This window comes from Benincasa hispida, chromosome 1 (assembly GCF_027475165.1).
Source record: "Benincasa hispida cultivar pf3 chromosome 1, pf3_genome.v1.1, whole genome shotgun sequence".
NCBI classification, from domain to species: Eukaryota; Viridiplantae; Streptophyta; class Magnoliopsida; order Cucurbitales; family Cucurbitaceae; genus Benincasa; species Benincasa hispida.
Window position 1 is genome coordinate 72,662,784 of NC_143478.1, and position 10,989 is coordinate 72,673,772.

General features: G+C 33.2%; 1 protein-coding gene across 11 annotated transcripts; it reads left to right on the top strand.

Annotated features, from left to right (window-relative positions):
- On the top strand, positions 1-7,748 carry LOC120084370 (aminopeptidase M1-like). 11 transcript variants are annotated; one of them, XM_039040164.2, is made up of 20 exons: positions 13-343; positions 431-576; positions 1,374-1,476; positions 1,622-1,808; positions 1,901-1,994; positions 2,084-2,134; positions 2,351-2,504; positions 2,686-2,790; positions 2,883-2,999; positions 3,186-3,299; positions 3,630-3,812; positions 3,934-4,249; positions 4,407-4,528; positions 4,626-4,723; positions 5,409-5,598; positions 5,682-5,796; positions 5,893-5,960; positions 6,048-6,125; positions 6,592-6,669; positions 7,385-7,748. In XM_039040164.2, exons 1-20 carry the CDS (start codon positions 116-118, stop codon positions 7,565-7,567), a joined length of 2,730 nt encoding a protein of 909 aa, XP_038896092.1. In that variant the 5' UTR covers positions 13-115; the 3' UTR covers positions 7,568-7,748. The 11 variants fall into 11 exon arrangements, with proteins under 11 accessions (XP_038896094.1, XP_038896098.1, XP_090172400.1 ...); XM_039040165.2 differs by having other exon boundaries at positions 5,421-5,598; XM_039040166.2 differs by lacking the exon at positions 2,084-2,134 and having other exon boundaries at positions 1-343.
- Positions 7,749-10,989: the final 3,241 nt, after the last annotated feature.

Below are 10,989 nucleotides of genomic sequence, written 5' to 3' on the forward strand. Positions count from 1 at the left end.
GGAAAATGGAGGCAAATATCATTGACTTCTTTCTTCACTACAACACACTACTTCAAAACTTATCTTCTTCTCTCACTGACAAACAAACATTTTGAACTCTTGTTTCAGGGTTGTTATGGAACAGAAGCAGAAGATATTACATCAATTCAAATCCCAATCCCGTCTCCCCAACTTCGCTATTCCAATCCGCTACGATCTTCATCTCAAAACCCATCTCTCAGCCTGCACTTTCTCAGGAATTGTACAGATTACTCTCACCATTCTTCACGATACCAAGTTCATCGTCTTGAATGCTTTGGAGCTCGACGTTCATGGAGTTTCCTACTCCAACTCCAACACCCAGGTTATTTAACCCTTCCATTTCCTACTATTCTGTTCTAACTAGGCCCACTTTTGCTGTTTTATTTTTTTGGCCTTAATCGATTTGCAGAAATATAAGCCTTCCGATGTTATTCTGGATGAGGAAGATGAGATACTTGTTTTGGTGTTTGATGATATGCTTCGCGTTGGGGAAGGAATTTTGGAGATTGAGTTTTCTGCTCCTCTCAACAGCCATTTAAAGGGATTCTACAAATGGTTTTTTCCCGGCCCTCTGTCTTGGATCTGATTCACTTTTTCTTAATATTATTATTATCGCAATCTTAGAGTTGAAAGAATCATCTGCTGATGCTTGATTTTGAATATACATGCATCCTTCAATTATAAATTTGTTTTCCCTTATGCTGATTCAATTCTTGGTCAAATACTAGAGTAGACCATCAATGTTTTAAAAGGTTAAATCGACTTTGAGGCTCTTCTTCTTTAAGAGGTGAGGTGTAAGCTTCAAGGCGAAGTGACGCATAAGCCTTAAATAGTGAATTAAAAATATTTTATAATTTCTGAATTTGTATGACCTATGCTTAAACATGATAGTCATGTAAAAAAGAAAAGAGAGCGAGAAAATCACTACCACAAATTTCACTTAATCAAAAATTCTAAAAGAATATCTTTATCGTCACAATTATTATCATTAATAGAATTGATTTACACTATAAATTTTTGCCTTCAATTTTTTTTGAAGTGTTAATAGAAAAAGTAATATTGATTCAAATCGTCACAATTCAAACCTTCATAATTTTAAATAATTATTCACTATTACTTTTCTAATCATTATAAGAGGCGTAGAGATTTAAAGTTTCAGTGCCTTTTCAAAAGGCATAAACCTCTTATGGTTGAACAAAGATGCAAGTCTTGAGGCTAAAATTTAGAGTTTTGCCTCAAGGAGAGCTTTAAGGCGTAAGCCTCAATAACTTTTTAAAACATTAAGAGCAACACCTTCTGTCCAATATATGTTTGAAAATAAACAGTGCCTTTGTACTTTTGATCTTTCCCAGCACTTATGTTGATGGAGGTGTGAAGAAGAATATGGCAGTTACTCAGTTTGAAGCAGTGGACGCACGGCGGTGTTTTCCATGTTGGGATGAACCTGCCTTGAAGGTTTCTTTATAAATTGGATATACTGAACTCGATTTGAAATCTTTCTATTTATGGGTTTCTTATGAATTTCAATTCTTTTCTTTGTTTGAATTCTTAAGTAAGGGTATCCTGGCTTTTTAATTTTGCTTTGTCTTACCATGATTAGGCGAGCTTCAAAATTACATTAGATGTACCAAAAGAGTTGATGGCACTATCCAACATGCCTGTTTTGGAGGAAAAGGTCAATGGGGACATTAAGACTGTTTATTTTGAGGAATCTCCATATATGTCAACCTATGTGGTGGCTTTTGTGATTGGTTTGTTTGATTATATTGAAGAAACCACGGCAGAAGGTCTGTTATGCCTTGAGGCTTTATTTTTCCTTGTTGTAACAATCTGAGGTTAGTTCAGATTTTGTTATATAAATGTTAAACCATTCGTCCAGGGATAAAGGTTCGTGTATACTGTCCTTTGGGAAAGAGGGAGGAAGGGAGGTATTCCCTAAATCTTGCTATCAAGGTCCTCGATTATTTTGCGAAGTAAGGATGCTACCAACAGACATTGTTTCCTTAATTCCTTTCTCTGTCTAGTATATGTCACCATATAATTAGTTATACTATGCTCTTAGCAATTTATTGACAGATTACTCGCCATTCTCAAACTTATCTCCACTTGAGAGGTAATAAATTCTACAATAGAATTGCCTGCCTAAATCCGTTTTGCATTTAATGACTGATTCAAACAAGCTAGTGTTAAAATGTAAATTTTGCATCTTTGGATATCAATATAACTCTTTGTTCTCTACCCCACATAGCATTTTGGTCTAGAACCAACCCCCATTCTACATTATATCTTAGTTTTTAGTGATCTCTGGTTGTAATTATAAAACTATTAGGTACTTCTCAATGAGTTATCCGCTTCCTAAACTCGATATGGTTGCTGTTCCTGAATTTTGTGGTGGGGCTATGGAGAATAATGGTTTGATCATATATCGTGAAAACTTAATGCTCTGTGATGCCTTGCATTCTAGTGCCGAAAACAAGCAAGTTGTAAGTTTGCGGATATCTATCTGAATACGTTTTAGATTTTTGGCCTACTAGCATTCTTCATTGTTTTCATATGAAACTTTCTGAAGTAAAAAATATCACATTCATCTCACCTACACAAATGCTTGAATTGTAAAGTAAAATACAGCGAGTAACACTAAAGCAATAATCTTGTTCTTATCAGCTCGGTATATGTGTGGCACATGAAGTGGCACACCATTGGTTCGGAAATCTGGTCACTATGGCTTGGTGGAGTGATTTATGGCTGAACGAGGGGTTTGCTACATGGGTAATTTGAGCTTTCTACGTACTTACAAGCTTACATTGTAATATAAAATATTTTGTATATCATCATCCTCATCTATGATATTCGACTCGTAGGTAAGCTATATGGCAATTGATACATTGTTTCCTGAATGGAAAATGTGGACACAATTTCTCCAACAGACTGCTAGCGGCCTAGTTATTGATGCATTGGAAGAATCTCATCCAATTGAAGTGAGTAAAAGATCTATCTTAGCTGTCCTCATCCATCACATTTAAAAAGATTATTCTCAGTGGTTTTATAGAATGAAATTTGACATACTTTTACCTAATGGTCGCTAGCTGGTATTTTCTTTCGATGAGATTTTAGTTAAAAGGGAAGTAGAGCTGAAAGCAATGTCTAATGAATTGGCAATACAGATGGAGATACACCCTGCTCGTTCAATTGATGACAAATTTGATGCTATAAGCTATAAGAAAGGATCTACGATAATTCGGATGTTACAGATATACCTTGGAGATGACAAATTTCAAGTCAGTGATGAGTTCACATTCAAATTTTCTTTTTAATTTTGACGTGATCCTTACCTTGAGGAACAAGTCACAATCATGACCTGCTATTTTCATCTGCACTCTACACTGAAATGACCAGCTATATAAATTGTTATGATTATTCGTCAAGATCTAATATAATCTTAAAGATTGATTATCTAAATTCTTCATTCAAGATCTTATATATTATTAAAGAATATTCCCCACTATAATTCATTTTGGTATTTCTTGTGTGCGAGATTTCAGGACCAATTTTCCTTAATTAGTGACTTTCACAAGTTTGTTTCTTTGACGTGTGATTTTGTGAAACAGAAAGCTCTGAGTGAGTACATAGAGAGATACGCTTGGAAAAATGCAAAAACGGATGATTTATGGGCTGTCATTTCCGAGGAATCTGGTACCCAAATAAACTCAATGATGAACACCTGGACAAAACAGATGGGATATCCTGTTATCTCTGTGAAGTCCAGAGATAATACAGTGGAATTTGAGCAGGTATTAAAACTGATATTGATTAAAAGGAAAAGTAGCTTGGATTCTTCAATGGAGTTTGATTTTTAGTGCTTTTTATGTGTGTGTGTAAGTTAGAAGCTTGACACCGTTCTGCATTTTGCAGTCACATTTCTTGTTGTCTGGTCAGCATTCTGATAGCCAATGGATCATCCCAATCACCTTGTCAGTTGGTTCATACAACAAACAGAAGAACTTCCTTCTGGAAACAAAGTTTCATGAGGTCGATATATCAAAAGATTTTGCTGGTGCTAATACCACTACAACCACTGAAACAATACCAAACTTAGAGGATGGAAATTTTTGGATCAAAGTTAACATAAGCCAGAGTGGTTTTTATAGGGTAAAATATGATGATAAGCTTGCATCTCAATTGAGGAAGGCAATAGAAAACAACGTACTGTCAGAAACAGATAAATTTGGTCAGTGACAGAGAACCATGCTGCATTTACAAGTTCCACAGTTTTTTATTTATTAAGAGAAGCGTTATAGATCTTGAGATTCTACCTTTTTCATTTATCTGAGAACTTTATATTTAAATACTCACAAAGTTAGTTAAACAATTGAATTATGTTGCAGGCATCTTAGATGATGCATATGCACTTTGTCAGGCTGGTCAACAATCATTATCATCCGTGCTTTCGTTAATTGATGTGTACAGGAAAGAGCTCGACTGCATTGTGACTTCAAGGCTCATTCATGTGAGGAATAAGATATGATCATGTCTTTAAAATTGTATCTTGCAGTTGCAGGCAACTATTTTTGCTCGCATTGACTTCTCAAATTTTTTTGTTTCAGGTCTGTAATGCCATCGTAAACATTGCAACTGAAGCCATTCCTGATTTAGTTTTTGAACTGAAGCAATTTTTCATCAATGTCCTCCAGTTCCCTGCCACGTAAGAACTCTCTTCTGAGGGTGCTGCGAAGCCTTGCTTTATGCTTCATTTAGATGACTGAAACTCCCTTTTAATTTTTATTTTTTTTTTAATGGTCGGATCAAATGTCTCATTATCTAGCCAAACCAGTATATTAGGCCCTGTTCAATTTTATTCATCATCAAAATTATACAACCAGATTATTGCATTGTCAACAATGATGGTTGTTGATGTCAAAATTTAGATGGGAAAAATGCATCTGACCTTCTCGTGACATCGTAAATAAAAGAGGTAACCGTGTAACAAGTAGAAAGTTTGAGTATTAGAATGAACTTACTTCCTTTGGACCTATCTTGATGTATTTATAGGTGTTGTTGACCTAGAAACCCTCCCCTTAGGATTTCTGAGTTGCTTTAGATTTCTCCTTTGACTTATTGGGCTAGGGCCTACGAGGGACGAGCACCTCACTTCAGTTATATTTTGGGCCTACAAAGATCTCTTGGGCTGGGGCATGCAGAGGTATTCTGTGAGGTCGGCCTCGGCCTACTGGCTTGGGCCAAGGCCCAAGTCAAACACTTCTCCTTGGTCCATTTTGGTCCTAAGTTGTCACCCTCTATTCAAATCATGCTATCTTCTCAACTTTGTTGCTCGTGTTCTCGCCAAATGTCGTTTGTGCCATTTGGTCCAAAATCATCCATAATAATAGTATTTGCTGCAGAAAATTAGGTTGGGAACCAATACCTGATGAGGACCATTCCAGTGCTATACTGAGAGGAAGACTTTACCGGGCGCTAGCCTCATTTGATGATGATAAAACTCACGAGGAAGCAATGCAATGTTTTCAAGCTTATATGAGAGATAGAAAGACCACTCTTCTTTCAGCTGACACGAAGATGGTAACAACCATTCATTGTGTCAAGATTTTTTTCTCTCCATTTGGAGATCTTTAGCAATCACAAATTCGGGGATGTTGTTTTAGGCTGCTTATTTGGCTGTGATAAGGAAAGCCACCGTTTCAAATAGGTATGGATTTGAATCCATTTTGCAACTCTACAGAGAAGCTGATGCTGCTGAAGATAGAGAAGATATTTTGCGTAAGTTTCGTACAATCCTTCAGAAGCTTATGATAATATAATTGTTGACAGGCACTGTCCTCTGTCCACATTACTAAAATTTTCCATCCTATTCAGGAATTTTATCTGCTTGTCCAGACCCAGATTTACTTGTGGAAGCACTGGACTTTTTAGTGTCCGATGAGGTATTGCCAACCTTAATCTGTAAGATCCTTCGATACAAAAGTCACATTCATAACTTCTAGAACTTTCACTTCTCTTGTCATCATTAGGTTCGAGAGCAAGACATTGTCTATGGGCTTGCGGGAATAAGCTTTCAGGGTCGTCACAGAGCATGGAAATGGTTTAAGGTATGCTATTCCCCAGTTGTAAAGATTTATCCATCACTCTTTGCTTCATCCATATCAAAAGTGCAGTAAAAATTGCAATTGTGATAACATTGTGGTCCCCAATCCTTGCCCTGCCCCAAAAAGATGCAAACCTCTCGATATAATTAAATTTACCATAACCCATCAGACATCAACTTAACATAGTATTAGATCGGGAGGTCATATGTTCATATCCCTATAATATCATTTCATTTCCAATTAGTATTGATTTCTACTTGTTAGGTCTTCTACATTCTTGCTAGATAAGAAAAGCTGAATCTGCATAGGTCTAAGACTAGAAAGATTTTTCCCCCAAAGGTTTCACATGCATACATGTATACGTATACAATTTTCTTCTTCTGACTTTCCGTATCGCTGATTTTCAACAACAGAGAACAGATTCTCTTTCTTGAGTTTCATAGTGATGTATACTTGCTCAAAAATGCAGGAGAATTGGGACCCCATCTTTAACAAATATGGAGCTAATTTTTTGTTAACTAACTTCGTCCGTGACCTCATCACTCCGGTAAGCTATTAAACTATTCTGAATAACTCAGAAGGCACAGAGCATATCAGTAAAACAAATTTAACAGTGTGTTGTCGAAGTTCCAACTTTTTTATTTGAGTTCATTCATTAGGAAGTGAGAAATTGAACCAGAAATATTTAGAATGATAATTGGTTCTTATCCACTAGATAAGCTATATTCGGATTGGTAACTTCAAACAATAGTTTTTCTCTGTAAATTATTATTTAAGAAGCAAGGGTATGGATACGAGATACGCACACAATAAACCACTGACATGGTGACATGTCATCTTTTAAAAATTTAGGACACGAACACGCTAAGGACATACTTATTAAAACATGCATTTTAAACATACATTTTGAAAAAATATATCATTTTTAAACAAGAAGGAAAAAGTCAATGAGTTTATTTATTTCTATGATTAAATTAAAATTTTATTATTTTTGTCATATGTGTGTTGACTTAGTATATATAAGAACTAAGAAGTATTTGATGTATGTCTACCAAATGATGTTGGTCCTATTTTGACTTTGTACAACTAGTAGTGTCTAACATATCTATTGCACTAATAAGTGTTTGATACATGTCCAACAAGTGTCGAAGTGTTCAAGTATCGGACATGTATCGGACACGAACACGCTAACCAAACTAAAGTGTTTATGGTTCTTGTTTTGGGATTTTTTGGGGGTCACATTTGCATTCCCCACTTGTCAGTTTTGCAGCAATGAGGAAGCAGACGAAATAGAAGCGTTTTTCGCTACTCACCCACACGAAAAGGTTGCTATGGATCTAAAGCAAAGCCTGGAGCAAGTACGCATCAAGGCGAGGTGGGTTGAGTTCATTAAGCAAGATCATTCTCTACCTGATCTCATTAACAAACTTGCTGCCAAAGGTTAATCTTGAACAATCTACTCACTCTTCAGTTCATTACTCATCTAAAAATTAAACTAAAGGAGTTAAATATTCATACGAACTTATCGAATATATAGGATCATGGACTGAAATTTAAGTTGTGGAAGTATTGGAATGTTGACTTGTAAATAGAAATAAAAGAACCGTCAACTGTATGATTCATAAAGTATCTCTCTGGTAATAGTTTGATTGATATATTTTATAGGTAAAAGTTTTCATTTTAGTTTTTAATATGAGATTGGGAATTGAACTTTTGATCTTATGGGATATAGTACGTGTCAATTATCAGTGGGTGAACTCACTTTGGCAAATGTTTATATAAAGGTTAAATGTGTGGGAATTAATTGTTTGGAATAATAAATGTATGCATTTAGATAGGTAGGATAGTTAACATGAAAGGTTAGATTTTTATGTTAGAGGTTTAACCCATGAAAATATAATTCAAATTAATAAATTTAATAAAAATATTTGTATTAGATATTTAATAATAATAAAAGATAGTAGGTCTTTTTTAGTACAAGGATAGTGTAGGAATTTGAATCTCCAATCCAGGTGAAAGAACACCTGCTCATAAATAAATAGCAACTAAAGCAACTAAAATTAATTTATAAATTAACAGTGAATTATAAGAATATTTTTCTCTCATCTTTTCTATGCATTTTTCAAGAATAAAAATCTCATAATTCATGGTAATTTCAAGAATAATGTTAGGGGTTGTTTGGGACATGATATAGGATGTGGGGAGTTCTGATGTCTGGAGAATTTTGATCAAGTATGAACGATTGTTCATGCATGGAGATGATATACGATACATGAAAGGAAAATGATGGTGAGATACAAAACAGTTCCGAAAATAGGCCCACAAATAATTAAAATCGATGAGACAGTATAATGAGCCTCCAAACAATGATATAGGATGTGGGGATATACCATCTTATGTTGGCCCTCCAAATAGCCCTTCGTGATATATTCTGGTTTCTCTATTTTTCAAAAGATTTATGTTGGTTCTTGTATTTTTAAAAGTTCATATTGGTCTCTATACTTTTAAAAAGTCATCATTTTGATACCTTAAAAATGAAATTAAAAAATAAAATATATGGACTAAATGACCACCTTTTCAAAATACAAGGACATAAATGAATATTGTGAAATTATAATGATTCAAATAAACCAAAATTTAAAATATGAGGATCAAAATGAATATTTTGAAAGTACAAGAATTAAAATATACTAAAGCCAAAAATACAAAGATGAAAATAATATTTAAATCTTTTATCTTCCAACAATAATTTTCCAATTTAGATTTTAAAAGGTGAATATCCATAGAACAAACATTGGCCTTCTATGCTCAAATTTATCTCAAAACATGTTAAGAATGGGCCTAACTAGTTAATTGTGTTCTATATAATGTAGGATAAATTATTCATAATTCAATTAATAAAATCTATTAACATTGGAAAATTGTCAAAAATAATACGTTTAGGTTTTTACTTTACAAAAAATTAGCATACTTTTTGAAAACTCATAAAAATAGTTTTTCTTGGTCCATCTCAGATCGACCAACGAGAAGTAGCTAAAAATCAACTTCTTCTTAGTTATCGATTATTTTGGGTTTTCTCGATACATCTTGCATGATTACACATCGAGATTTGCTAATCTTTTTTTATGTAATCTTCTCAAATCTTATACCAAATCTTATATTATTTTCAAAATTTCTCCAAAGTCGGTTATGTTTACTAAATATTATATCAAACTATTTCGTAATTTGTCAAATCTTTAATGTATCTTATGTTTTCACAATGATATGAATTCCCAAAATTCCAAATGGGTCTTCCAATTATCAAAATAGATTTTCCAAATTGATTCAACATTTTTAAATTTTGGGAAAGATCAAATTTTTCAAAAAATTGGGTAAGATTTGGGATATATGTAGAATCTCGGGGTTAATCATGTTCGAGATTCCAACGAGTAAGCTCAAATATATGAATTCCAGTGTTAAATATATAGAATCTCAGTGTTATTTTACTTAGGATTAACACTCAGATGCACATAATCTTATGGTCGATAAATTGAAAAAAAGTGATTTTTTTAACTAAAACCTTGTGGTCGATCTCGTTCGAGATGAACCGAGAAAAATTATTTTTACGAGTTTTTAAAAAAGATGCTAAATTTGTGAGATAAACATTTAAACGTGCTATCTTTGACCATTTGCCATTAACATTATACATGTTTGAACTTTCATTTCCATTGTTGAACTAAAAAATAATGAAAATAATTAGGAAATGAATTATATATTAATCATTAATAAACAAACAAATAAATAAAAGGGATTTCTACAAAGCCATTAAAAATAGGTCCATATTACGATAAAGTCTTGAACCTTTCATTTTTTATGAAAAAGACCTATTGGCCTTCCTATTTTCATTAATACCACTTGCTATTTACAATTTAACCCTCACTTATAAATATAGCCCTCACTTACGTTATATATATATATATATAAATATATATATATATATATATATATATATATATATATATATATATATATATATATATATATATATAATTCTCTCCCTCATGCATTTCTTTCTTTCCCACGCACACTCTCTCTCCTCCATGTAGGTATTCTCTCCCTCAATGCTTCAAGACATTCCTCCTCCCTCTCTTTTCTCCTTTTCCCTCCTTCTCTTTTCTCCTTCCAGCGTGTAAGTTGCATCCAGCGACGAGATGAGCACGGGACGACAAGAACAACGATGGCGGACTTGAAAAAGACAAATGACAATAGCGGCCTTGGAGCAAATGGACGACAACGGACTTGGAGCAGACGAACGGCGGATCCGATTCAACTTTTTTATTTTTTTTCCTATTTTTAATATATATTGTGATATATATGTACTTTTTTTCAGCTTTGGTAGGAAATTTGATATATACTGTGGTATATGTATTAGTTTATTTAATATAAACGAGAATGTTTTTTTTTTTAATTTAGATTTCATGTATTATGATACATACAAATTTTAACTATTGTGATTTCTGACTACCTAAATGGTATATATGATATATATTTTTGTGGTGTAAATAAAATTTATGAAGATTTATATATTGGGTATATTTCATATATTGATTTATACTGTGATTTATGTAGAACATTAAGTCAATCTCTTATTTATAAATTGTAGTATATTTCATATATTTGTTAGAATATTTTCAAATACCTAACAAAATGTTCTAAGGTTTATTTAAAATAACCATGAATCTGTCAAAATATTCCAATAAGTTGATACATGAAAACCAATGAAGATAGAAAATAAAATTTCATTAAGTGCATTTTTTTCCAAATTGAAAAATGGAAAAAAAAATTACAATAAATGCATTTTCTCTCTTCAATTGATAAATAAGAAAAA

Bases quoted from the DNA above. Each gene is read 5' to 3' on its own strand.
- LOC120084370 (XM_039040164.2), top strand. From the start codon at position 116: ATGGAACAGAAGCAGAAGATATTACATCAATTCAAATCCCAATCCCGT. The intron at 1,477-1,621 runs GTTTCTTTATAA...TACCATGATTAG, and splicing joins GGGATGAACCTGCCTTGAAG to GCGAGCTTCAAAATTACATT. The intron at 5,961-6,047 runs GTATTGCCAACC...TGTCATCATTAG, and splicing joins ACTTTTTAGTGTCCGATGAG to GTTCGAGAGCAAGACATTGT.